The 27959-nt window shown below is 42.3% G+C and overlaps 2 protein-coding genes and 1 long non-coding RNA gene across 3 annotated transcripts; 2 read left to right on the top strand and 1 right to left on the bottom strand.

Moving 5' to 3' along the window:
• Positions 1 to 5256: 5256 nt before the first annotated feature.
• chrnb4 (cholinergic receptor, nicotinic, beta 4 (neuronal)) lies at positions 5257 to 15975 on the top strand. Its single transcript, XM_084349792.1, has 6 exons — positions 5257 to 5419; positions 9560 to 9705; positions 10392 to 10436; positions 10649 to 10758; positions 12610 to 13663; positions 15325 to 15975. Exons 1-6 carry the CDS (start codon positions 5371 to 5373, stop codon positions 15487 to 15489), a joined length of 1569 nt encoding a protein of 522 aa, XP_084205918.1. The 5' UTR covers positions 5257 to 5370; the 3' UTR covers positions 15490 to 15975.
• On the bottom strand, positions 11405 to 11848 carry LOC311255381. Its single transcript, XR_014622363.1, has 2 exons — positions 11724 to 11848; positions 11405 to 11631 (listed from the first exon to the last, which is right to left on the bottom strand). It is a non-coding gene; the product is annotated as an uncharacterized lncRNA (long non-coding RNA).
• Positions 15976 to 19195: 3220 nt separating the features above from the next.
• On the top strand, positions 19196 to 27297 carry chrna3 (cholinergic receptor, nicotinic, alpha 3). The gene is made up of 6 exons (XM_084352642.1): positions 19196 to 19305; positions 19840 to 19979; positions 22929 to 22973; positions 24989 to 25098; positions 25427 to 26627; positions 26733 to 27297. The coding sequence occupies exons 1-6, from the start codon at positions 19245 to 19247 to the stop codon at positions 26859 to 26861; spliced, it is 1686 nt and encodes a 561-aa protein (XP_084208768.1). The 5' UTR covers positions 19196 to 19244; the 3' UTR covers positions 26862 to 27297.
• Positions 27298 to 27959: the final 662 nt, after the last annotated feature.

Here is a 27959-nt window from a genome sequence, read left to right on the forward strand (position 1 = left end):
GGTACTGCAACAGCAGCAATTCTTTGATTAGCCATTTCTCTTCCATCACGCTTACCTGGCACGCAGAGAGATCTCTCTCTCTCCCACACGCCCTAAATGTCTGTCAATGCATGAACATGTCTGAAAGTCAAACCGCAGGATGTTCATACCAGCCTTCACGCTGCAGAGGCAGACACAAGTCAAACCATTTCAGATCATATCATCATTACGTATCTGATTCATAATGACTATGTAGGAAGGTGTACTTCATGTGCATCCTAGTCATTTATCTTGAGGTGAGATGTTTTAAATAAATTGTTTACTAGTTAATTTCATCTAAATGGTTTCCTTCTGTATTATGTTCTGTTGTATGGGCAAATATACAAATTAATTTAAAAAAAAGAGAGAATGAGGCTTTGTACACAGAGCCAAACTGGAGTTCGGGTGATTTGGGGCTTTCTTTTCAAAAAGCTTATACAGACTATTTGTAACCTGAGCCCAGTGGCAATAATTATCTTAACTGTCTAAATCTGTTTTTAACTCTTCAACTTCCCTGAAATGTAATGCACTGAGCGGTTGTCAGTCTGCATGATATGTTTGGATCCATAGAGCTGTTTCCTGTTTTTATTGTGTCCACTGAGAATCCAGACAGGCTTTCCACTTGAGTGAACTTGATTTAGATGATTCGGGGACGTGAGCGAAAGGCTGTTTGGATTGTTAACAGAACAAAACAATAACAAAACAAAAGGTACACCAGCATAGACATCTAATCAACATCCCCTTCAGATGATATATTATTATGCTGTGACCCTTGAACTGCTTTGCAATATTGCTGAACATCAGATATATTGCTATTGCACTGTTTTACTTGTAATTGGCTCTGGGTTAGAGAGACAGAAAAGACACATTCAATTTGGGGACTTATAGTTTTAACCATATTCATTACAGTAATGACATTTGTTACACCGATTACTATAAAAATGTGAGAGTCATCCATTGGGTAAGGTAATACAAAGCATATTAAAGTGCAACTTCGCCAATTTAACACATTAAAGTGTGTTAACATGTCTTGGGGAGTACTACTGCATGTGAAACAAATGAGTACAAAGCCTGATAAATTGTCTCCAGTGATGTCACTCAATGGCAAAGTTGCATTGTGGGAAATGTAGGTACCACATTTTGAAGAGAGTGTTGAATATGAAGGTGACATCTCTGGTTCTGCTGAAAAAATTTTGATCATTAGTTTTTCAACTATCCATAAATGAGTAGCGGACTGCTTTTCAAAACCTGGTGCCTACATCACCCACAATGCAACTTGGCCACTGAGTGACATCACTGGAGGCAATTTAAGAGATTACATGCAGCTTCCTCTGGAGCCACAAAAGGCTTTATGTGACTTTTTTCACACATGCAGTTCTACTCTCCAAGAAATGTAACAAAAGAAAACATATTTGAGTGCATGAGGACTTAAAGTCCCACAGTGTGTACCGTGTCTTACATTAACTCTTCTTTGTTACACTGTATTGTGCTTTATGCTGGTATGATTGAATAAGGTGGTTGTTTTTAGAAAGGCTAAATTGCAAAATATATAACATCATTCTTCTGATGTCATTACATGGCTAAGAGAATCATCTTAGCTTGGTTTGCTAGCATGCTATTATTTGCTATTTAACAATAAACACAGCGTACAGCCATTATGGGAATGTCCTTTATTGCGGCGGTATAAACCAAATTGTTGGACGTATTAAAATGCTGACCCAATGTTTGGTGCTGGATAAAGAGTCAGAATTGATTGCAATTTGTCCTGCAGAGGATATATATTTTCGCACCAATTTTCACGGCAATCTATCCAGCTGTTGTAAAGATATTTTAGTGTTGACTAAAGTGTTGGACTGACTGAAGGACGAGCAGGCCACTAGTGCAGTTAACAAAAACAGATGTGACCAAAAATTGCTTCACTATTTCAATATACTTTGTATTTAAGGGCATTAAAGTGCTAAGGCACTGAATTTTGTGGCGACAAAGCTTTGCCTTTTTGTGTCTGGGCTTTTACATAGTGGCACTTAAACCTTTAAAATGCTGCACCTTCTTTGATCAAAAAGGAAAGCTTGCACTTCATGATTCAGAGGGGCTGGAGAGAATTTCCCCCCAGGGCCTCGTTACCGGGGTTAATAAAAGAGAGCCGCCAACATCTCACTTGATTCCCTCAAATAGTTTGTGCGCCCGCTTACCATAAAATGTAATATGTGTGAACCTATATACAACCATTTAGAAGACATTATCGGGCAGGGGAGCAGCTTGGGATCAGGCAATTGAAACATAAAAAATCAGTTTACAGCATCACACTTGTCATCGGAACATATTTTAACCACTTTTTATTGTGGGATGTTTGTTCAAGCACAACTGATCTTATTAAATGTATTGTTTGTTATTGTTGTATTGTATTCACACCCTGGATACTGAGCAGTTACTGTATCATCACCACTTCAATTTAAGATTTTGTGTTTGTCAATTAAGAGGTTAAAAAAAGAAACAACAGAACGGTGCCAGAGACCTTTCTTTGGAATTACTGGAGTATTTATACGTCTACGCAGCAAGATATTAGGGACGGGATCCTATTAAGGATGGGATCGTTGGCTTTAATCCAGAGTCCGAATAACCTTCTTGCTCTCCAATTAGAAATCACACTGTAGATATTGAATCTTTCACAGCATGTGTCTCTGTAAATAGTCATCAACGTGTAATATGATGAAGTGGGCGGCCATTTAGGAAATGAACTGGCACATGGTTCATTTCTGAGCAGTCATGTTTCACCACTCATGACTGTACTGCAGTTCATTGTATATTCATAGAATACCGTCGAGGCTGATTTGAGTATTTTTTGCCACAGTTTGATTAGTAACAATGAAAAGAGAGTGACAGGAATAAAACAAAGAGCATCATCTATTAGATTTAGGGCATTTTCTTGCATTTTCCCCCCTGGAAGCTGCTCAGTCCAACCACAGTCTGATCTGTTGGCCACTGATCTACCAACAGATTATTATGTTATATTGTACATCCACAAGAACTCCCTGTTACAGCACTGGGTGGGTTTGTATACTGATAACTACTAAATTAACATTTGAAACCATTAAAAACTGAACAATTGTGTTATACAAAAGTGGATACTGAGAATGTAAAGTTTCAGACTTTGACCATACTTTTGCAGCAGATTTATTTCAAAACGTGATTTTCCCATATTACAGGTATATATGCTGTTGTAGCACTTTGAGATTTTTTGTTAAATATAAAGTGCGTTACAAATAAATTTATTATATTCTGGTATTATGCAAAAGACGGTATTTATTCACGATAAATGTGTGTGTAAAATATATTTTTTAACAGTGTATGAGCAGAGACAGGAGGCCGTTCTCACAATCATCTGCTTAAAGTAGAAAGTTTTTCTGTGCTCATCTTAAATCCGACTTCAAGGCAGTTATTTATGAGCAGAATCTTGTGACATCGCAACGATCGTTTTTGAAGCCACTTAGCGTCCAACATGCAAATGTTGTGTCCTGTTGAAACTCCAGCACACAGACGCTGACAAAGGACTTTACAGTAAAGTATGACACATCTTGTGCCCAGCAGTCAAACTTTGAAACAAAAACACATTTGCATATTGTGTTGTTTTTTTTCAGTAATTGCACTTATTCTTGGAAAAGAATCCCATCTGACACAAATCATAATTGAGTATTTTTGTCTGTCTTAACCTGTTTTGGGGGAACTTTAACCTCACTAATAAAGTGAGTTCTGATGATGGCAGTGAACATTTAGTAGATGGTATGTTGAAGGAAAATGCTATCAAGGCAATTTGCTAATGCAAAATACTGCATATCTACTATTATGCATATGATTTATAGGAGATAGATTGTTTTAGCCAGGCAGTCAGGCTTTCAAAGAAGTGCAGATCACTCAGACTCACTTCTGAAGTCTCCACTGAAGGACACATAACCAGGAGGCAACTAACTGAAAAGTGAAAGACAAGCAGTGACATAATGTTGACTGATCCTCTGAATCATAAAAGTTTCTAGTCTCTGCAACTGGAAATACTTTGGTATCTTTCAGAGATGAATGAAAATAGAGAGGGAAGAACACATCCCTGTCATATGCTTTGGGATATTATCTGATGTAAGATATATATAATTGGTTGGAAACCATATGGTCTTTTCTATGGATCGAATTGTTTCTACATCTTGATAGTCTGACACTTTGCAAACAAATGCACAAACTGTGCAGTTCATTCAACCTTCAACCTGATTAAAAAAAATAAAAAGAATACACAAGCGAGGTCAAAACCTAATCAGCCCTCATTGATCTGCTCTCAATGATCCAGAATAAAAGTCTTTGGACTCCAAATTTATAACCCTGCAGGTGAGTCCTTGGGGCTGCCCCGCATGCATGACACAGTTCCTTTGCTGGCCTTTATAATGAGGCTTTAAGCAGCATGGCGACTGTAAATCTGCTACGCTAAGATTGCACTGGTCTGACTGGACCCTCACCTCACTAAATCTCACATCCAGGACCAGAGAGTGATTTATAGTCCTCCTTTGTGCCAGGCAGTGTGAAGTCAGCAAATGATCAGGATAGTCCAATGTTTGCTGGAGGGGAGAGAATTAGGCCCATGCACATGTGTATATCAACATCTGGACTCAGGTGCATGGGGTTGTCTTATTGAGGATGCAACATGTGACATGACAATTACACGAACTTCTCCTTTAAGTGCATTTAAGTGCGTCTTTTCAGGCTTGCATGAAGATGCTGAATTCACATATTAGGATCTGGAGGCAAAAGAGGTCAGAGAGATAATGGGTCATACTAGGTGCACTGACTGCCTTTACTTCCCTAACAATAAGGCGTGTCCTCACCAAATCCATAAGCAAAATTATATGTTTAAGAAAGAACAAACAATTTAAATTTGAACTTTCTTTGAATAAAGCAAATAACCTGTTCAGTGGTGTTTATAACCTAACATCTAAAAACAGCTACTGAGTGTAAAGTTACAGCAGCTGATGTCAGACCGGGTACAGGACCTGCAGGACCTGCTGGGGACGGAGAGAGCAGCGCGTCAGGACAGGCTGCAGCTCTGCGTTGTTGGAGCGTAAGGAGCCGTTTACCCAGAGCAGACTGGGTGAATTTTTCAGGGCGGATTGTAAAAGTAACCCTGCCATGAGGCGACAGATCTCGCAAGTCGGTAGCCTTAATGATCTGTTCTTCAGGCATCAGCACAGTGCTGGTTAAGTGTCCAAACCGTGAGCGCGTAAAGTCCGGCATGTCCGAGAGGAAGAGCGCTGAACACCGCAGCTCCGAGGCTTCATCACTGGCAACTCCCGCGGATCAGATGGTGCCGAAAAAATGACTCGGGCTCTCTGCATCCTCGCTTACTTTCTCTCTCTGATCCACTGTAAGTGCGTTTTTATTTACATTCTGTGACTTAACCTACTGACTGTTGTTCTGGCATGTGTTCTTATCTGTGTTTCAACTCTAGATTTAATTGCGTAAAAGTGCTTTGATTGTCATCAGTGTCCCAAAGCCGGAGTGCAGCTGCAGTTTTTAGTGGCTCATTGGCTTAAATGATAAAAATCAAGCTAAAAAAAACCCTCCCTTTCATTTCTAATACACACAGTAATGTTTAATAATAGTATTACATTTTTGATAAAATTTCAAAAACACAGGCATGAATGGCATTCAATTCCAAGTTCAGCTAAGATATGATACCACTGTGTTTCAACACAGTGTCATTACAGTTTGATGAGTCAGTCCTGCTATCAAATGTGGCCCAATGTCACCAAATCAGCACTCATATGAAGGTTTGAGATAGTTAGTGTGGGGTAACAACCATAATAAGAAACAGCTTCCTAAACCTGTAAAATTGTTTTAACAATTGAAGGAAACCTTTGTATCAGTGAGACTCAAAGTTTACACAGGAAAGTGAAATACCTACTAGGGTGACATTCATAGCATAGGTGTAAATTGGGGGGGTTGGGGGGGCAGGACCCCACCCCCCACATACATCGATGTAAGCACAATTATGTGCCACAGTAACAATAGTGTTTGCAAGCTGTTTTAATTCGAGTCAATGAGAGAAGCCGCAATGAAATTAAGTGTTCCTTAGCTGGCAGGGTGTTTGTTAGATGTTTGTTGGCAGTGTCACAGCACTGCTTTTGGTTTCCTCCCCCTCAGCAGTTGCTCTTGAGTAAATGTCATGTTTCAACTGTCCGCTCCAAAGCTGATATCACATTTTTTTTATGCTCCATCTGTAAATATTTTGCCGGTCAGTTGTGACATGAATCCTCACGTGTGACACAGAAACCAAGCTTCTTCTTCTTCCTAGTTTTGGAGAAGAAAGAGAAAGATTTATTTACTTTTTTACTGTTTTGTTTATATTTGGCGGACCCTGCCACCTTTCTAGCTTCAAACAGTGTTCTGGGGACCTTATTTTCCTCTGAGAACAGCTTGTTTATTCACTTATGGAAAAAATAAATATTTCTGAGTTTGTATTATTACCTCATTAATATTCTAAATATTACAATTCTCCAAATCTACTTAGTGCCCCTTTGCCCCTTAGAAAACACAGAAGAATAATTCCCTGATCTCACTAATACTGATTATGTCGTCACTAAGAAGTGGAATATAAAGGAAAAAAATCCCCTCATTCAACCGTTGCCCTGTGTGTCGACTCATTCACACACTTGATTCTGCTTCCATGTCTCCACCTGTATTGCATTTTGGTGGTATTATGTTTTTCCAGTGTGAAGTATGCAGAGTGACCTTATCAACTCCACAACGGCTGAGTAGCATTGCATTAACACGCCTGACCTCACTTTCAATCAGCGTAATGTCAACACTTACGAGAGGCGCTGTTCATCTACGCACACATACACCCACCGCTGGCGGTTCACGGCAGGTAATCACAAGTCCGGGATGGTGTGCCGGTGGCCTTCACCTCTGGGGAAGGCAGAGCTTGTTTGACTCCGGTCTCCGAGGGCTTTGACAACACACCATCTGTTAATGAGTGCTGTGGAGGTCCCACCGTGTTGGATGGGACCGCAGCCAAATGACTGACAAAGGCACAGTCACGGCGCTGACCCATGGGGCTCGACCGTCGGTAAGCCACGGCCTGCAGAGCTCCAGGAGTCTGCGGGCCGATAATGACACACGCAGTTTGGTTCTGAGCAAGAGGAGAAGCACTGGAGTTGAAAGTCTGGCTACACAGCATCATCACACAGCTTCATGAGATGAATCTTCAGCCGTGAATATCACTCTGCACAATATTGACAACAGCAGCGATTCTTCTTCGACGGGCCCATCAGTAAGAGTCTCACCTCATAGGCGTGTGTCGCATGAGTAAGTCGACTCAGCTACTCCCGACCATGTGGAAGCCATTAATAACCGGCTGCATGTAAAGAAAATGGAAGAGGTGGCGCTACATGTATTCATTCGGCTCCAGTTGAGAAGCGCCGATCATCAGTTTCAATCAGGCTCGTCTTCACCCCTGACACGGCCGTCGTTTATCAGGGATGGAGGGAAGGAGGTGGGGTGTTTGTATTCACAGCTTATTTTCAATTTAAGAGATACATCCAGTGGATTGGCTTCAGGCAAAAGCAGATTTATTAACATGCTGTGGAAATATCTGCCCTCATCCCAAATGTAATTACTTATTTGGAAATGTCTTTGGGGCCTTCATAACATTTCAATATAATTTCCACAACACAGACATCACTGGCTGTCTTAATTGTCAGCTGCTGTTTCCCCCAGGACTTGGGAAGTTGTGCGTGCAGTTCGTATGAAGCAGTTTGACGCATTTGGGTGAACAGATAGAGGAGGGGCAATATTTTGCTAAACAACTTTGTTTACTTCCTTTCCATAGTGATTCAGAGTTTTGGCAAAGAGGTAGACCTCTGCTTTGTCAGCAGGGAGTGTCTGTGCAGGATGACAAAGAAAAACTAAAGAAGAAATGTTACACTCTCTCTCAAAATACTTGCATGGATTTTTTTGCTGCACGGATGTGAGGATGGTGGAAGAGAAGCAAGTGCTCTGTGACAGTACATCATCAAAGGTTCAACAGCTAAACCGGTCCCTGTCCACATGTAGCCCATTATAAAGCAGGAAGTAGCACATGCACCCATTATGTAAAGGAGGAGAAAGTAAGGGCGTGGTGGTGTCGTGTGGTCTCCAGTCTTTATGTAGTTGACCATGAGACCATGTGTTGTAATGGACCAACAGTTAACACCTAACCTTAATGACAATTTAACAAGAATACTAATTATGTGTCTTTGTGTCATCAAATGTGATGTGGAGGCAACAAGATAACCCGATCACAGTATATAACCACACTTGACCCTTGGGTAGCGGGCTGGAGCAACATGCAGTGTAATACCATGGGGTCAGAGGAGCGCTTTTAGCAAAAACTTTAAGATTTTCAAAGAGCATGTCTGAAGTCTAATTTGTTCATTTCTCACTCATCCTCCTCCCCCTGAGGGAAATGTGGCTGTACTCCTCTACAGCTCTTTATCACCATATTTGCTAAGCCACGCCCGTTTTGAGTTGCCCAATCACACATAATATTCCTCTTGTGATTACACCCTCTGTATCACTCAGAAACACGTCACATTACAGACGCTTAAGACGCTCCAACTTCCAACTGTAATCACTGTTACCGACTGTTTGGTCAGTAACCCATGTCTCTCCTCCCCTGCTCATGAACTAAAAGAGAAAACACACTTTCTGGTATCCCTGCCCACTTTATCCAATCAGGACAGAGAACTTCACAAAGAGGCGGTCCAGTCTGAGAGCGGGAGCCCCTTGTTCCAGTACCTCCACCAGCAATGGCGGAACAGGGAAAGCTACCAATTCCAGCGCTCCTGATGACAGCTTGTACTCCTGAACAAGGCCAAGTGATGAAAAACGCTTGAAGAAAAGAAAGAGGCAAAGAAAGCTAGCTTGAAAAAAAGAACCAAGTCCTGCAATGTGTGGTGACAAAGAGAGAATGGAGGAGATTGCTAACTGCAAAACGGACAGGGAGTTAGCTCAATTGTTAACGCTTACAGCAGCTTTAAGTACACCCTGTTTTACGTTGCTGTAATGGCTTCTCACCTCTTAATCCCCCCAGAATGGCCATAGTGGAAAAACCACTGCAGCAGCTACACTCAGCCAATGAGATCTCACTCAGTGCTTTCCAGACAGCTCCATCCTCAATTTCAAAAATACTTCAGTGTGACAGCTGAATATAGTAGCCTCAAACAACCAACTCAGCAGTTTTAAGAAAACAGTTATGGAAATAGATGGAGCCAGTCTGTAAATGTTGGTCCTAATGGATTAAAGTTAGGAAAATACCAGCATGTTAAATGAAGACAAGAAGCATGGAACTGATGGTCCAATATCTGAACACCTCAGTGTCACAGCATGTCCATATTTGTCCGGGCATATCGTCTCTCTCCACTAAACACCGAATCCAATGTTTCAAAGGTTTTGTCATGATACTTACATTTTGGATGTACTACCTGTGCATAGAAATAATCATTGAATTAAACCGTGTCACCAGGTAGCAGCTGTGCTGACTCAGAGGAGCGTCTCATGAACTATTTGCTGGGAACGCATCGCTACAACCCGCTCATCCGCCCGGCTGTCAACAGGACCGAGAGAGTCACGGTGAAGCTGCAAGTGTCTCTGGCTCAGCTCATCAGCGTGGTAAGACGACCAAATACTCCTGCCCACCGTGAAGGATGTGTGTGTGTACTTATTTATGTTTGAGGGTGAGAATATAAAGAGGGGAACAGAAAGAGGATGATAGAAAAGACAAGGGGAGAGTCACAAAGCTTAAAAAAAAAGGCAGTTAATTACAAACCTGCCTGCGCAGAGCGGCTGTAGCTCTAAAAGAATGGATGAAGTGGAGGATAGATGTGGTCAGCTGTGATCTCTGCCTCTGTCATGTCCAGATTGAAACTTCAGCACATTGGATTAAAAGGGGCCATAAAGCTGTTTTAGCCACAGTGATAGAGGCTCCCCTCTGATTTACAGTGGCGGCTCCTCCCAGCTGCAGACTCAGGCAGAAAGGCCCATTCACAGCCTCACTTTACGAGTTTGCATTGTATCCTTCGACACAATTGGCATTTGGTATCACTTTAGTGGAAGCGTATGTCGCTGCAGTGTGACCACAACGCTTACCAACAAACATGTTAACAGGCAATTTGTGGAGTAATTACATGCAGGTGTTTTTGACCTTCGTTCAAGCTAAATGCCAGAGTAAAGATGACAGTAGCCTGGAAGCTTAATCTAAACACTGGTCACATCCACTGTCATATTCATTGAGTCAGTTGTGTTTGTGCATGAAAACTGCTCTAAAAGTAATTTCCACCTCGCTTGTACATTTCCAGAATGAAAGAGAGCAGATCATGACTACAAATGTCTGGCTCACTCAGGTAAGTGTGATGAAGCTCAGAGTCATATACTCTCACTCAGCCTCTGTGTTGTGAAATGTCCTTTCCCCTTGAACTTGAATTAAACCATATCCATTCTTCTTCTCTCAATGTGGAACAAACTGCCTCTGTAATTGGGATCATATTCCACTGATAATGAAGCATGTAATTGGAAATGAGCTGGTCTTGACGGCCATCTCTCTCTGTCTCTCCAGCACTGGGAGGATTACAGGTTGTCATGGGACCCTGCAGAGTATGAAGGTATCGACAAACTGCGCATTCCCTCCAGACACATCTGGCTGCCTGATATTGTCCTGTACAACAAGTAAGCATCACTGGAATGTCATATTGTTATACAGATGTGTGCATCAGTGGCCGTATGCTTCTAGGTATGGCGCTGTACCCCTGTAGCGTAACTACTGGCGGCTTCTGGGGCATGAACGTATAATGAGGTGCATGAAGCCAAAAAAGCTCGACTTCCCGGGTATGAAAATAACCAGGACCTTCCATGTTGTGCGGCCCATACAGCGACCGCACTGGAGACTTCTGTCGACCGAGCCAGCTAACCCCCAGTTTAGCGCCCTGCTTACTTGAATAGAGATAAAATGGCTCAATTTTGTTGCTCTTCTAGGCTTTCCGTATTTCATTGATACTGAAATGAGTGATTTTTGCGGGGGTTGTGACACTGTGCGTCGCTTGACGATTAATTGTAACCCAAAGCATGATCTTGTCCTAAACCTAACCAAGTAGGTTTATTTCTAACTGTATTTATTGTCTTTTTTTTAACAAAATCAAGTACAGACAAACTACCATGACGCTAATTACGTAAAACAGCATAAAATAAATAAAGATAGGATCGATAGAAAGGTCCTAGTACACAATCATATATAGTATAAATTGGATCAAAATATTACTGTTACAATTTGTAGGTGGTCATTAGTTGGACCCAAAAGCAGACACCAAGACAGGGAAAAAGTTAAAAGGAATTTATTTAGGTTTCTCTAGTGGTTTGGCAGTGGAGGCAGGCTCGGGTTCAGGCTCAGGCTGGTGGCTCAGCAGGTGGAGTAGCTGGGGCTCACGATGGTGAAGGCTGAGGCTTAGGTGGAGGTACAGGTGAGTGAGACAAGGAGGATCCACAGTGGAAAAACAGCAGGCGGCAGGGTGGCTGCTGAGCTGGAGCTCGGAGGTAGCACAGGCTCTGGTGAGGGCGAGGAAATACAAAATTAGTCACGCAGGTGAACACAAGAGCAAAAACTTACTGCGAGTAGCGCTTGCAGCGTAGCCACATACCACGTCGATTGGGTGAAAACAATCTGGCAGCGAGTGGAGAGAAGACCAGAGTGTTTGAGCTGGCGCTGATGATCAGATGAGCTGCAGGTGTGTGAGAGGCAGGAGCTCCAGCCATCAGGAAAGCCACGCCCAGCCTCTGCGAAGCACCTCTGAGAATATATGAACGGAACAAAAACACGAAGCACCGAAGAATACAACACACAAGTCCACAATCATGACAATTACATACTTATCAAAACCCCTGTCCCTCTTTACCTCTCTTATATTGTTTGTCATTTTAACCAAGTAGTTTTTAGTAGCTTTACATTAATTAAAGTCCCAAAGTTATATCAAATCTCAGAATATATGTAAAATGTTTGTCAGTTCCTTTATTTTGGACAGGGCGTCGCATATTTATTATTGCTTATTCATCCACGGAGCCCAAAACTGATGCTACAAGGGTACGTAGATTGTCCTACTTTGAAGCTTAAGGCCGCTGATCAAGCTGCTGTATTTGAGTTGGGAGTGAGAGCATTTTGTTTGTGTACTGTTTGTAATGTTAATGTTAAAAAATTTAAACAGACAGTTACTATTTTAAAGAGCCTGTCCATGTTCTCTCTATAAGGTTCAGCCTACATTGTTGGATTGGAACAGGAAACTCTTACAGCCAGACGTTTGAGAATTAGGATTGTTTTTGTTCTGTTCAATATTAATTTCTTTCTCAACGGATTCTCTGAAGCTTCCACAGAGTGTATAAATGATGAAGGTTTCAGTCTGTCCTCTGTGGATTTTGATGTTGATATTGATTTGACTGTCCTTGTACAAAAAAAAAGTAGCTTTCCTTCTTATCTAAGATTGCAGGTTTGATAACACAAGCCTCAAGTTTCTCTCTCTTCCCTCCTCATAGCGCCGATGGTACCTATGAGGTCACAGTCTTCACCAATGTCATTGTCCTTTTCAATGGCACCATCAACTGGCTTCCTCCGGCCATCTACAAAAGCGCCTGTAAGATTGAGGTCAAGCACTTTCCCTTCGACCAACAGAACTGCACCCTCAAGTTCCGCTCCTGGACGTACGACCACACTGAGATCGACCTGATCTTGAAGTCAAATGTGGCCAGCATGGATGATTTTACTCCTAGCGGCGAGTGGGACATCTTGGCACTGCCAGGCAGGCGGACTGTCAACCCTCTGGATCCCACCTATGTGGACCTCACGTATGACTTCATCATCAAGAGGAAGCCCCTTTTCTACACCATCAACCTGATCATCCCCTGTGTTTTGATCACCTCTCTGGCCATCCTGGTCTTCTACTTACCTTCAGACTGCGGGGAGAAGATGACCCTCTGCATCTCCGTCCTCCTGGCTCTAACTGTGTTCCTGCTTTTGATCTCAAAGATTGTTCCTCCCACCTCGCTGGATGTGCCCCTGATTGGCAAGTACCTGATGTTCACCATGGTGCTGGTGACCTTCTCCATCATCACCAGTGTGTGCGTGCTCAACGTGCACCACCGCTCTCCCAGCACCCACACCATGCCTTCATGGGTCAAGCTGATATTTCTTGTCAAACTGCCCGCCCTACTCTTCATGAGACGCCCTCACAATAACTCGGCACGCCAGAGACTTCGCCAGCAGCGGTGTCTACGGGCCAGGAGAGCCATTATGGGCTTGGGTTACCCAGTTGCATCAAAAGCAGGTATCACCATGTCGTCTTCTGCCCTGCTGTCTTCCGACTCTGCCTTCTCCACCCCAGGACACAAAAATATAGCTCCTCCGCTAAACTACAGCTACTCCAACAGGAAAGGGGACTTGCGCTCCAATGATTACCTTCCCAGTGGTCTGAATTCTACCCAGGACTTCCAGCAGAGAAGCACCTCAGAGTGGGCTGCTGACGTCCAGGAGGCTGTGAACGGGGTGCGCTTCGTGGCTGAGCACATGATGGGCGATGATGATGATCAGAGTGTATGTATACACACATAAACCAAGTGTTTTATTGCATTGCATCTATACCAGAGCAGCGGACTAACATTTGTCACCGCTGTCATGGCACTATCCTGTAAAACATTTTTAAGCGTCCAGAAGCGTCCTCAGCTCTGCTGTGTGTTTAGTTCTGTTGTAAGCTAATAGCTCTGTTAGCCAGACACACTGCAGGACTTTGCAACTTACCAACTGCTAAGCTAACAAGCTCTCCACTCCTATTCCACTGATTCGGTGTTTTCAGTGTAGTTTTATTAGGGAAAAAATTGGGTGTTCGATGGTGAGTTTACTGCATCCTTTCAGATTTAATGCTTCCTTTTTTTCTTAGGTCTCGCACTTAGTATCTAGCCAGGGATAGTAGGCTTACTACTGTGTAGCAACAGCATGAGAAGACACACAGTTTAGTTTCTCTGGACGACAGGACACAGTGTGATGCATAAAACCATCTTTGCATCTTGACCATCAAGTCCTACCAAACTCCAGAGCAGTCTCATTAAATATTTCAGAATTTAACCTGCATCTTAGGAAATAGTTCAAGATTTTGGTAAAACTGTTTCCAAATTCTTTCCAGAGTGACAACATGTGCTGCTATCAGTGCTCAAGTTGCACTGTGGATAATTTAGATAGCAGGTTTGAAGCCAGGAATACAAATGCGTGGTTCAAAAAGGACAAAAACATACGGGTGCAAAGATGTTCACAAAGAAATACTGTAGTTACAGTGTGTAGCTTCTCTACAAATTGACTCTTTTTTATATTTATGTTTATGTATGGAGTAAACTAACTCAAAATGGGGTTGTTTGTGAGTTTCAGAGATACTAGTAGGTGGATTTTTTAACTCACGAGCAAGCTGTTTCTTCCCACTCACTGTCTTTATGCAACCCGAGGAGAATCATACAGCTAATTAGGTATTCACAAAAAATGTTAATAATCAGGCTCCACTGTCAGAGCCCTCCTCTTCCATCTATCCTGATCCCAATAAACTGGATCAAAAGTGTTTACTGTACACTCTGTGACCCATGAGGCGCAGGAAGGAATACCACTAACCTTAAGTAGCGGCTGTGACCCAGAAAATTGAAGGCATACTTCAGGCAATCAATCGTTTTCTCTGATAAATCAATAAAGGAAGGAGGGAACCAGGAATGAGAAATTAGTCGTTTCACAAACAACCCATGGCAGCACTGAAAATGGGGTGAAAGGGTCAATAGCTGTTTCAGTTTAGGTCTCAGCAATATGGAAACAGCCCTTGCATGTTTCTGTTCAAATATTATTCAGTGAGCATCCTACGAATAAGCTTACCTTTACTAAACAATATTATTAAGGTATGACTGGATGTAATACATGGAAAAGGATATTAGAGAACTCTGAAGACAATGATGTATAGAAGATATCAGGGTTTTACAGTTTGTTTTAATGCAAACATCCTAGAATCAGCAAGCACTCTCACACATTCACTTATTCATTCACTCAGCTGCATTCTCTGCCCCCGAGTGGCTGCTCAGAGACGTGGCAGCGTCCACAGACAACACACTGAAACGAGGATCACTGCAGTGCTGTTGTTTTATGACAATAAATGCCTTGCTTACAGATTGCTGTGACAAAAACATGCACTCTGGCTAATTCAAATTTGCTTTTCCGTATACTTGCAGGTGATCGAGGACTGGAAGTATGTGGCCATGGTGGTGGATCGTATGTTCCTGTGGATCTTTGTGATAGTGTGTGTGGTGGGCACCCTGGGCTTATTTCTCCAGCCTGTCTTCCAGAGTCAGATCCCTCCCAACCAGCAGCCCAGCTCAGAAACACCTCGCATATGATGATTAACGGGGGAACACGGGGAGAGTTTTAATTATTTTCAGCGATTAAGCTGTTAGGATAAGCGTTCTTATAAGCAGATACAGGCCAGTAGTTGCAAAGTCTGTGCCAAACCCCACCAATGAGGCACTTGAGAGGGTGAAGTCAAAGAAAAGAGTACGTGCAGCCTCTCACTGTGCACATCACAAAACAGAGATGATGTTTGTGCGAGATAGAAAACAGATAAAATGTCTCCTGCTAATCAAAACCATGTGGTCTACAGCAATACAATATTTTGAGGAAATTGAGCATCTGCAGGGACCTAATGTGGCGTCACCGCAGATCATTTCCTTTCGTGTCTCCAAAGGACAGCTGCAGAACCGGACTGAATACACCTTTCACTGCACTAAAGTATGCCGAACTGCTACAGGAGTATATGACAGATATATGGGGAGCATCACTCAGACGTTGTTTGACTCCTTTCTTGTGTTTATGTTACCAAAATGTGATGTGTGATTAAAGAACGATTAATAAAGTTAAATGTGTGTCCTCTTTCAGTTTGACTAAATGTATGAAACCCCCAGTAAAGTCTTAAAGTTGTCAGGGTCTTGCCAAAGTGCTCAGTTAATCCGTGTTGCCGGTAATAAAGTTTATCCTCAGAGCCAATACGTCAGCTGAAGATGTGCCAATTAAGGCATTTCATCACATAGATAAGACAGCTGTTCACTTGAAATGTGAGAATGTGTGAGCAGGCAAAAAAATATGTTGATACAACAAAACCGGAGATGGACCCTGAGGACCGGTACTTTTGCCGTGGTTATAGCCCTGGACCCCCAACACAAACCCTTCAACAAAAATCTGTATTAAGACTTAAAGGGTAACTCCACCAATTTTACACGTTAAAGGGATAGTTGGCGTCTCCGACTGTGTGGAGAAGTAGCGCGTAGCACCGTCAGGGAAGCAGAGAAATGCACTGCTGTAAACGGAACCAACAGCAAAATGTATACCTAAAAGAATACACACCTAAAAATATATATATCTGTTAAAGTGCACGCTATATTTCAAACATTTTTGGCACCTTACGTTCCCATCAGACAGCCACTGAAACAGCTGATCTGCGCCGTGACACAGTGCCCGGCAGGCACAGCTGCACTTGTGTGTAGGAATACAGACGTTGTACGGTTGAAGGAACATAGTGCCAAAGGAAAAGGCTGTCTAACAGCAAGGTCAAGTACCAAAAATGTTCAAAACATAGCGTATACTTAAACAGTTATATACATTTTTAAGTACATCAAAAGACCTGAACTATAAAGTGTGTTTACATATCTTGGGGAGTATTACTATATATGTGGTAAAAGTAGTATAAAGCCTTCTGTGGCTCCAGGGGAAGCTGCATGTAATCTGAAAAATTGCCTCCAGTGATGTCACTCAGTGGCTAAGTTGCATTATGGGAAATGTAGGCACCAGGTCTGTAAAAGGAAGAAGAATATGGGGAATGAAAAAGGTGATATTTCTGGTTCAGCTGTATCGATTTTGATCATTTGCTTATAAATGGTCCAAAATAAGTCCAATACAGTTATAGTGGACCACTTTTCAAAACCTGTTGCCTACAGTACCCAAAATTCAACTTAGCCAGAGTGACATCACTGGAGGTAATTTATCAGACTACATGCAGCTTCCTCTGGAGCCACAAAAGAGTTTATACTACTTTTCAGTGTAGTTGTGCTCCCCAAGACCTGTAAGCACACTCTAAAGTGTAAAAATTGTGGAGTTGCCCTTTAAATCTATGAAGGGGAAAAAAAAGGTTTGCTCTACGCACTGTAATCTCATGACAACTCATTTGTGCCCTTACACCAGAGATGATCTCTGTTAAGTGCTTATTTGTACAGACGGGCAGATGCAGGCACACACATTAATGATGCATCACAAAGCACACAAACACATGCTGAACTGAACCTTCACCCACACACACACACACATTTACTGCTCAATAAACAGTGCTGAGTGGGCTCGTTAGAGATTCTGCAGACTGTTGGTTCTTTTGTGAGACCTTCATTTAAATCAAGAGATAGCAATCGGCATCCGTGTTAATGGCCGAGCTCGCCTCACTTTAATCTCTGTTCACAGTTTTCAAGCTCTTTCGAGGCTTCTTCATACACCTGTTAGCTTCCTGTCATTAGTGAAGAGAGATGGCGCAGGGCAACAGCGTACCCATCAACAGTTCGTCATCTGTTTCAGTCCAAACAAAGTGGGAGGCGTCGTCAGTCAACACTCAGTGGAAGGTCCCATAAATCACAAGCCTTGTGTCAGCAGCCTTTTGTCATTAGTTTCCAATAAGATATGCATGGAAACATTGCTCTGAGAATTGTACTGCCACATAAGCAAGCACCAACAAACCAGCAAAGATCTCACATAATATTTTCCTTGAAAATGTGAGGACTTAGTGGACATTAGATTATTAGTTTGTCTGTAAAGATGATCCTGTTGAATGATGCAAGGCGCACAAACAACCTAAGTTTTTATCCTGTCCTGGGAAAACTTCCTGAAGGTCATTTCCACGTGATGTAATCCCATATTAATCCCTCACGGGGGCGATTCTCTTTTCACCTGTCCCACTTAGAGGAGTTGAGAGTGCAGGGTCAGACACCAAACAGCATCTCTGGTGCTGCTGGTGGGGATTTATTTATCGTTTGAGGGCACTTCAGCAGGACTAAAAAGCATTTGGACACCCCCTCCCCTTTCATCCACATGAAGGACATAACTGTCAAACCACTGGGACACCCTGCTGCCTACAGGCAAGAAAATACTGCTCTGAGATCACAATCATGACAGGAAGAAAGAAAAGCATGAGTCACATACAGAGCTGTATCTCAATTAGAAGTGGTCTTTCCGACAGATATTGACATATTTTTGGGAAACAAAACACACAGGATATTATGTGAAAATCTAAATCAATAAGGAATCAATCAAGAGAAATTCTGTTATGCTCGTAATCCCATCCCAGTGGCACACAGTGGCTATTGATCTGGTCTGAAGAATTGAGGGCTATTTGGTAATTTAATGTGGATGTCTACACTGTGAGGGGAGAACATGTGTGAACACCACCTGGGTCCACAGGAAATGTTGTCTCTGCACAACCTCGCTGCCAAAATGTCTTTATAGATTGAAGTTACAGCCCCTGAAAACAAGAATCAAAGTGTAGTAGTAACAAATGTAGCTAATCTGCTATATCAAGACCGTGTGGGTGTGGTTTGATCAGATTTGGTCATCAGATTTTGATTACATGCTGCTGAAGGTAGGGAAAGTGGGTGACATCACCTGAGAGATCTCTCATGTAAAATAAACTTTGGCAGAAAATGGTGTTTCATGGAGGATCTCATCACTCATAGTTAGAAGCTGAATGAGATATACATATGATGAATATATGGTTTTAAATATCATGCGTAAAATGCGCAATCCTCGGTTCAAGTGTCCTTTTCCCATTTCCAAGGAGGAGATTGTGGCAGAACAAAGCTGACACATCCTGTCTGAACGAAGTAGTCAAATGGCCAGTTTGTTTTATCACATTAGGTCGCTATAGGTTGCATCTTTTTTTGAAGTGGTGTGTGCCTCCTATCCGTGAGGTTTGTGCCTCAGCGTGGCTCTGCCTCCCTCCCTCCGCTCTCTGGAGCTGCCGACGCGCTTTCACTCTTCCCACTTTCTCCTCCTGTCTGCTCCACGGAGCGCTGCTGCCACGCTGACCCTGCTGGATTCATTTGGAAACATTTTGGAAAACAGGATGGACGCCGTTTTTTGCCTCGTTTTGCGCACATGGTCCCTTCTTCTGTTTCTCCTGTCAGGTAACATAATTGTTGTTTACTTGTTGCTTTACATAAATGTTTTTCTTTAACAATATTGCCACAATTATTGATTTTGTATTTGTATTGTAGGCTACTCGTACGAAATTAGCCATTCAGATATTTTATTATTATATATACCAGAAGGCCATGCGTAATCAGAAATATTTTAACATGAAAAGCCTAAATTTAATATAGCCTAACTTAAACATTCTGGTAACTAAAGGTAATAAATGTTAAGGTATGGATATTCATTCATTCATGGGAGGCATTTATTGGTATTGGTGCCAATTATTATCAGTCTTTACAATTAGCATACAGCAGAGCAAGTCATGGTGACTTGAAGTAAACATGATCACAAAAAAGGTTATTAATTAATAATCATAATAATAACATTGGAATTGTGACATATGAATACACTGCTCCCCTGAATCGATGAGAACTAACTAACAATCACCTGTCTGTTAGTCACCAACCTGTACTGTATAAATAACATTGCAGTGACAGATCCATGTCTGACCCTCTGCTCTTATCCAGGAGGCTCCTGTTCAGATGCAGAGCACCAGCTATTCTCCGTCATATTCTCCAACTACAACCAGTACATACGACCGGTGGAAAATGTGACCGACCCTGTCATTGTACAGTTCGAGGTGTCCATGTCACAGCTGGTCAAAGTGGTAAGTGTCCTACAACAAAACTGTTTGTGCTGTGACAAGAAGATGTAACGTAACGACAGCATTAAGTGTGAAGGGGTCTGAGAAGAATGAGAAGAAATAGGTCCCTGTGTCGATTTGTGGACTTTGACCAACAAAGTTTTAGAGTAAGTGACAATCACCATCTGAGACACCTGAGATGGGCCTGCCTGTGCAAGCCCCTGGTTTATCATCCCGAGGAGATGGGTGGAGGGGCTGTGAGTCTGAGTCTGGCCAAGACAAGATGGGAAATGTCAGCTGTCTGAGTATCTCTCAGTTACGGCAGCCTCAATCACTGCCACTTCAGATGAGCAGCTGTGGATTTAGTGGCAGGTTTCGCCGGAGCTTGTTGACTGCAGACTGGCGGGGCGGACAGACGGCTCTCTCACTCGGCTCAGACAGGTCTAGAGCAGGTGACGCTAATTAAGCAAAAAGGCTCATGTAGGACAGGGAGGACAGCTCATTTACAAAAAGAACAGCGATATATTGTACAGGAAAAAAAAAAAATCCACCTATCCCCTGTACACAACCCCCGCTTCTAACTGCAAATTATTTATTTATTTATTTTTAACACAATGTGTTGATTATCCCAAAATGACAAACTATTTCTTTTATTCTAATATTGCATTCAAAACAACACATACGTGCCGAACTACTTCACGTTAACCTTTACACACTTGTTGCGTTACATTACGTATGTGACGTAATTTAACTCTGCTACTACGTTAAAATAACTCCGTGGTCTCCTGGGTGCAAGTCCTGTGTTTGTTTGAGCCATCCCTTTGTCCAAACCTCCTCCTTATGCAGACTGTCGCTCTTAATACTCCATTACCTGAATTCCTCCTTTGCTGCTGTAATAAATTACTACGGCCACTAGAGGTTGCTGCCTAATAATAAATATGCGTTACTGTTTGCACAGTTGACCTATATGGTCAATTTTCTAATGGAGATGGGCTGAAAAATGCAGCCTATAATAGAAACCTAAGTCCCAATGTTTGCAATAGTAGCAGCTACACAAGGTTTGGTAATTAAAGTGGATAATGTTGGGTCTGACACATTGTAGCCTGTCTATATCTGCACAGGCAACCTTTTTTTTTTCTGTCTCTTAAGAGCTAGATAAGTATTGAAGAGCTGTCTGGATCTACAGAAATGTAATGGATATTTTGTTAGCTTCTCCTTAACTCAGTTGATGTAGCACGCTGCGGAGCTCCCCGTGCTGATGGATGACTATTATTCCTTCTCCACACCTGGTGCTCCTAACCCAGATGCAATTGGTATTGGTCAGCCTACAGCAATTACAGCAGGGCTGTATGAGCTCATTTAGCCCATCAATAGCTCATCGGCAGAGCTGGCTCAGTCATCATCTCTCAATCAGGGATCATATCACAGGCTGTCTGCCTCAGGGCTGCGGAGCAGGTGGTGCCGTGGTACAGTGGCACAAGAGACTGTTCTTTAAAGAGACAGTCTGACATTTTGTGCTTACTCACTGTCTTGCAAAAGTCAGATGAGAAAATTGATACCACACTTATGTCTGTTGAATAAAGGGGCTCATTAGTTTATGTTAGCGGACTCCATTTCTAAACTAACGTTAGCTATTGTTGCTCTCTGTGGAGAGAGTCACTGAGACGAGACACAAGAATGTGCATACAGTCACGTCCTTTATCCTTAACAAAGAAATCTGCAGTCGAGCAGCATTAAACATCTTAAACAACAACATCCACAGGCTTACAGGCAAAGAGAGATGGAGAAGGTCTCATTTTTTCATGTTACGTTACAACCTGCTCACATCTGGCAATTAAAGAAGTGTTTATAAAACGTAAACGGCTACTTATTGTTACATAGCACCCCATCAAATATGAGGCTATAGCCAGGAATCAGTTAGCTTAGCTTAGCATAAATGAGACACATGAGATCTTCTCATGTAACTTTGGGCATAAAGCAAATGAGCATATTTTCCAAACTGTTCTGTTCAGTCGCCATCACTACATCAGGTCATGTTGTCAGCCATGTTTTTAATGAATGTTTCCCTGGTGAAAATGGTGCTACTCGTGCATTTTGATCATTCCAAAAACAATATCCAAGCTTTCAAGGTACCTCCTGGTTCATCTGATGTGAGCCAGAACATAATCTATTTGTGTATCTTAAAAGTGCAATATGTAAAAACAAATATTCAAATATTAATAAAATGATCAACAGAATGGGGAGAAATTAGAGTTTGGGCGTTGTATCAAAGAAGTCTATGTTTTGTGTTGCTTAGATATCTGCTGAAGTTAACCAGTTAGCCCCAGCCCATCCTGTCTCGTAAGGCCACTCAGTACTAGCTGCATGCATAACTGAGCAAACTAGCTAAGACAGCCAAAGTTAGCAGCTAATCTGGTAAAATGCTGCCCCATATTTGTTTGGAGTATGAATTCGAGAGGTGGGCAATTATTACATATTGCACCTTTATCTTCGTCTGATTTGGTGCTAAGATACAGGATGTGTGCCCTACCCATCAAACTTTCTCAGAGATAATCCCATTAAGGTTGTCCTGCCGCCTTCTGTCCACCTGTGCTTACCAGCCATGCAGAACCTCTCTTGTATATGAAATCATAACATGAATGGTTAATGTTATGCACTGGGTCATGAGATTTGTTCATTCACGGTCTAAGTCACACACACAAACCTGACCCCCACAAAAAGTTAAGGCTGTGCGGCGACCCCCTGGCTCCAGCTGTCATGTGGGTTACGCTACAGGCGTGGAGGACTCAGGTGTGCTTCTCTTAATCCTCTTGTCTGGGATACGCAGCGGTCTGACCATGCAGACAGCACAAACAAACCTCAGTGGTGATCTGGATGATTGCCCCTGACGGTGTTTGTAATTTTTAAATGTTTAAACTTTTAATTGTTTTCTTTGCTTCAATGTCTTCATTATCAATTCTGCTCTGTTCTTAGGATGAAGTCAATCAGATCATGGAGACAAATCTGTGGCTGAGACACGTAAGTTTATGGTGCATGACTGTGCAAATGGGTCTTGAGCAAGGACATCAAGTTTGGATCCCGCCTCCTGTCATACATGATTCTTTAGGGCTGGACTGACAAGCTGAATAATTCATGGAAGGGAGCTTTTTAAACACATTGATCCTTTTAGTCCTTTTATGAAAAAACAAAAAAACAAACTATAAAGCAAATGCACTGAGATTTCATGGTCAATTTCATAATGTTTTTTTAAATAATTTGACAGTTGTCTGGAATTTATGGAACAAGCCAAAGTCCATAATATTCCTTTTGACACAGTGACAGAAAACCTCCAAACGTCTGCAGGATACTGAACCTAAAAGATTAAACCGATTTAAATTCAGTTCCGTTTTATAACCATACAGAGCAAAAACAAATCAGTTTCCATACATGGCTTGACGGTTTTGTCATTTACTCAGTCCCAGAAGATGTCTCTGCTGCCATGATGCGCAGTGCAGTGAACCAGCTTCGAATCAAATGAGGCAGGGCCCGTCTCCAGGTCCCATATTACTGAGCAAATACTCATCTGTGCCGGAGCCATGTTCATGCTAAAGGGTTGAGTTGTAATTTTTCTTCGGTGCTGAGAGTTGAAGCACTCTTCCGCTTAATTTAATGTCATCAGTTGTTGTAGAGTCTCCCTAAGCAATGTACAAACAGCAGGCTGAGGTACATTTCCCCTGCTGGCCATCCAAATCCGAGAATACACATGAGATACACAGTGTTTCCTGATTAAGATCGCTTTATTATTGTTGCTTTATGAGTCACATGAGGATCACCGGCTGTCCTCAAGAGAGGGTCAAGAGGCAGTGGCCAAAAGGTCCATAAAACACACTGTATTCGTTGGTCCATTATATCTCCTCCCAGGCTACGCTGTTTATATGCCACAGTTGGAGATGACGACTTCTCATTGTTTTTATGAGGAGCATTTCACAACAGAATGCATTTAATATCAATCAGACTAGAGTTGCATTGTTAACGATAATCACCAGGAGGAATCAACTGCTACCCTCTGGCTTTTATATCTGTTTTGTTTCCTTATAAAGCTGTTTATGACAAACTTGCTTCGCTTGGATTAAAACGAATGCACTTGCCAAAATTATGCCTGCAGACGTGGCATCCTGGCACTTGCTATTGGGTTTATTCGGAAAGGACATTTTGCTCTAGGAATGGCTGTGTCGGTCCGTCGGTCGCTCAGTCCAACACTTTGGATTGGCATGACATTTCGTACAGATGTTTGTGATCCCCAGAGGATGCATCCTAATGACTCTGGCTACCCTGTAACTATTTGTGTGGAGATAACTACTGGATGGATTTCAATCATTGATCTAGACAAGCACATGAATTATATAAACTTGATCCCTTATACATACTACAAGGAACGTTTAACTGATAATGAAATAGTCTCAGTTTCATACTGATGCCTCTACCTATGACCTATATAATTAGTTATTATAATTATTCTTAATGTCTGTCACCGAGTGGGGTTCTGACTGTTGGATAAGCCATCAAATTAAAACTATGTTTCATGGCCACAAATAGATATATTACCTTTATCTCCATGCATCCTGCAGACAGCTTTGTTTAAAAAAAAAAAAAAACAGCACTCACTTTTAAAAACAAATGCACACACTAGCCAGCTTGAGATATGTATGACAGGAGGCGGTGGTGTTAATACTGCCTTTGTCCACAGGGGCCACCAGAATTTACAAAGATGAGAGTCACTACAAGCAGCTTTAAGTTTTCAACATCAACATTTTTATTTGTCCAATACTATAGTTTATGGCTAAATCATTTCTACACTAGACTAAGATGTAAGTTAGCATGCTGATGTTAGCCTTTAAAAGAAAACACTGCTAGTACAGCCTCACAGAGCTCGTAGCATACTATCTTAAGTTAACCTAAAATTGTTAGCTACATCCGTGGACGTTTTGTACGACATTGTAATTTCTCTGACTTTTTGTTTTAATGAGAATGACTCACCTTGTTCTGTTTTTCAGATCTGGAATGACTACAAACTCAGATGGAATCCAAGAGATTTTGGCGGCGTCGAGTTCATCCGAGTGCCGTCCAGCAGGATTTGGAAGCCAGACATTGTGCTGTACAACAAGTGAGCGTAACAACAAATTAAAAACCTGGCTCAACATCTTCATTGATTGTTGGGTACATTTACCTTAGAGGACTTCCAGACAATGACAAAGCTTTATAAGCCTCCATTGCTCATTTTGCATTGGTCATTTTCTGTTTTGCATTTTTTTTAACAGAACAATGGAGGGTTTAAGAATTCATGAAACCACAAGGCCTCTTTTTTGATTGATATCTCCACACACATTGACACAATGCTCAATTAATTTTAAACCTTCTGTTCAATCTCTGACTCAAGATGAGTGACTCAGCCTTCGCTGTCTTCTTCTTCTCTAACTCTTTACGTCTTACAGTGCAGTTGGAGATTTCCAGGTTGATGACAAAACAAAGGCCCTGCTTCGTTACAACGGTGATGTCACCTGGATCCCTCCAGCCATATTCAAAAGCTCCTGCAAGATTGACGTCACTTACTTCCCCTTCGACTACCAAAACTGCACCATGAAGTTTGGCTCCTGGACGTACGACAAGGCAAAGATTGATCTGGTGCTAATAGGTTCAACCATCAACCTCAAGGACTTCTGGGAGACTGGAGAGTGGATCATCATCGACGCGCCTGGTTACAAACATGATATTAAGTACAACTGCTGTGAGGAGATCTACACGGATATCACTTACTCTTTGTACATCCGCCGTCTGCCACTTTTTTACACCGTCAACATGATCATCCCCTGCCTCCTCATCTCCTTCCTCACCGTGCTCGTCTTCTACCTGCCGTCTGATTGTGGTGAGAAAGTCACTCTGTGCATCTCTGTCCTGCTGTCTTTAACCGTCTTCCTCCTCGTCATAACAGAGACCATCCCCTCCACCTCGTTAGTCATCCCGCTGATTGGCGAGTACCTCCTCTTCACAATGATCTTCGTCACCCTCTCTATCGTCATTACTGTTTTCGTGTTGAACGTACACTACCGCACACCAAAGACCCACACCATGCCCTGCTGGGTGCGGACTGTGTTCCTGGGACTGTTGCCCCGGGTGATGTTCATGACTAGGCCAGAGAGGGACCCCGAGCAGGTGACGGTCCCTGACAATGTTCAAACCATGAATTCAAGACCCTGTGCAGTTCATTCGTCAGGTAATTTGCAGAAGCAGCACAAACCTCAGGCCCTGGCCTCCAGCGTGGTGTCCAGCCTGACAAACCGCCAGCGGCTTTTCAACAACACAGAGCTCTCCAACCTCAATAACTTAAGTGGAGACTCGGTCAAAGGTGCAGGCTCTGCGTTCTTGTGCTGCGAGGGACGTTGCAACTGCTGCTGGCACCAGAGATCCAGCAAATTGCCTTCAGACTCTGGGGGAGGAAGCGGAGGACTGGGCAGTCTGGGGGCGCTGACCGGAGGCAGTGCTGTTGGCGTCGGAGGGGGGAGTCAGTGCTCCAGCTCTGAATCTCTGGATGGAGGAATAATGCCCCTGTTGCCGCTCTCCCCCGAGGTTACGGAGGCCATTGAGAGTGTGAAATACATAGCAGAGAACATGAGACTGCAGAATGAAGCAAAGGAGGTGAGCTCTCACATTTTAAACTATAGTTTTAAGATCTTAATAGGAAAGTCTGCTTTCAACTGTGACCGTATCATTGAAAATGTTTTCTCTGCGATCCTTTCACAGGTGCAGGACGACTGGAAATACGTCGCCATGGTCATCGACAGGATCTTCTTGTGGGTTTTTGTCCTTGTGTGCATCCTGGGTACAGCTGGCCTCTTCCTCCAGCCTCTATTACTTGGGGAGGACATTTGAATCACTTTGACAAAACTCATACTCCAGACTGCTGAACTGTGCGGCGTCCGTTATAAATATAAATCTGGGCACGACTCAGACGGAGAGAAAATACAGAGGGGATCCAAAGTTGAGAAGAACAGATGACTGTCTGCCAAATGTTGATGCAAATGGTTTATTGACTGTTTTTTTTTTCACAGATAGGCTTGATGATTTTGGGTCCTTTTGTTTGACACAGTGGTTTAAGGACTCTCCAATGCTGAGGACATGGCTAACAAACATGGCGGTTAGTCTTTTTATTGTGTATACAAAATCGTTCTGGAGTAAATGGCGACATAATCTGTAATGCCAAGGCAGCGCACACCCATACAGACTCAAAGATCTGTAATGGTTATTTTGACGAGTACACAACCAGAACAGTTGATTATTAATGGACCTTAAAGCCCCTGTTTTCACATTAAGCAAGTATGTACATATATTCACCATATATGACTTTCCATTATATTCCATTACAAGAAAATCTCACATATGTTCTTCTATACCATGTCATCAGTCATTACTGAGTACCATACCAAAAATATGTATGTGTTTATGGAGGTAACGAAGAAAAACAAACATTTTCAAGGTCCAACATAGATTTTCAATGTTTCTGACAACAAGGCAAGGCTATCGTCTGTGTTCATATAGTGACATCATGTGGTGATTCTTTGCTACTACAAATGGTAACGAGGCTGTCTGACAGGTAAAAGCATACGTCGTCTAGTTTCTCATAATCTCTGTTGTATCATATTCTCAGTGATAAAAGGTTAAGAAAGGTTACACTGATACTTTATGCCTTAAATGCATAAAGAGAGCTACTGATTACCTTCTGGACCGGCTGACCTGAGAAGATGTCATCTAGAATTTCCTTGGGAAGTGGATATTGGCAGTATCTGATGAACAAAAAGCAAAAGCATCTATAAATACAATTTTTTCCTTATATTCAACTCACATTTTCTGTAAATAAATCTTAAAAATATAAAGGTGGACCTCTATTGTATCTGTGCTTTTTTTTTTTTTTTTTTGAAGGACCAGTATTTCTGAGACTGGAAACAAAAGCTGTGGGATGTAAATGTAATT

This window comes from Pagrus pagrus, assembly GCF_965226575.1.
Source record: "Pagrus pagrus genome assembly, chromosome: 1".
Lineage (NCBI taxonomy): Eukaryota > Metazoa > Chordata > Actinopteri > Spariformes > Sparidae > Pagrus > Pagrus pagrus.

Bases quoted from the DNA above. Each gene is read 5' to 3' on its own strand.
- chrnb4 (XM_084349792.1), top strand. From the start codon at position 5,371: ATGACTCGGGCTCTCTGCATCCTCGCTTACTTTCTCTCTCTGATCCAC. The intron at 5,420-9,559 runs GTAAGTGCGTTT...CCGTGTCACCAG, and splicing joins CTTTCTCTCTCTGATCCACT to GTAGCAGCTGTGCTGACTCA. The intron at 13,664-15,324 runs GTATGTATACAC...GTATACTTGCAG, and splicing joins GCGATGATGATGATCAGAGT to GTGATCGAGGACTGGAAGTA.
- chrna3 (XM_084352642.1), top strand. From the start codon at position 19,245: ATGGACGCCGTTTTTTGCCTCGTTTTGCGCACATGGTCCCTTCTTCTG. The intron at 19,980-22,928 runs GTAAGTGTCCTA...CTCTGTTCTTAG, and splicing joins TGTCACAGCTGGTCAAAGTG to GATGAAGTCAATCAGATCAT. The intron at 25,099-25,426 runs GTGAGCGTAACA...TACGTCTTACAG, and splicing joins GACATTGTGCTGTACAACAA to TGCAGTTGGAGATTTCCAGG.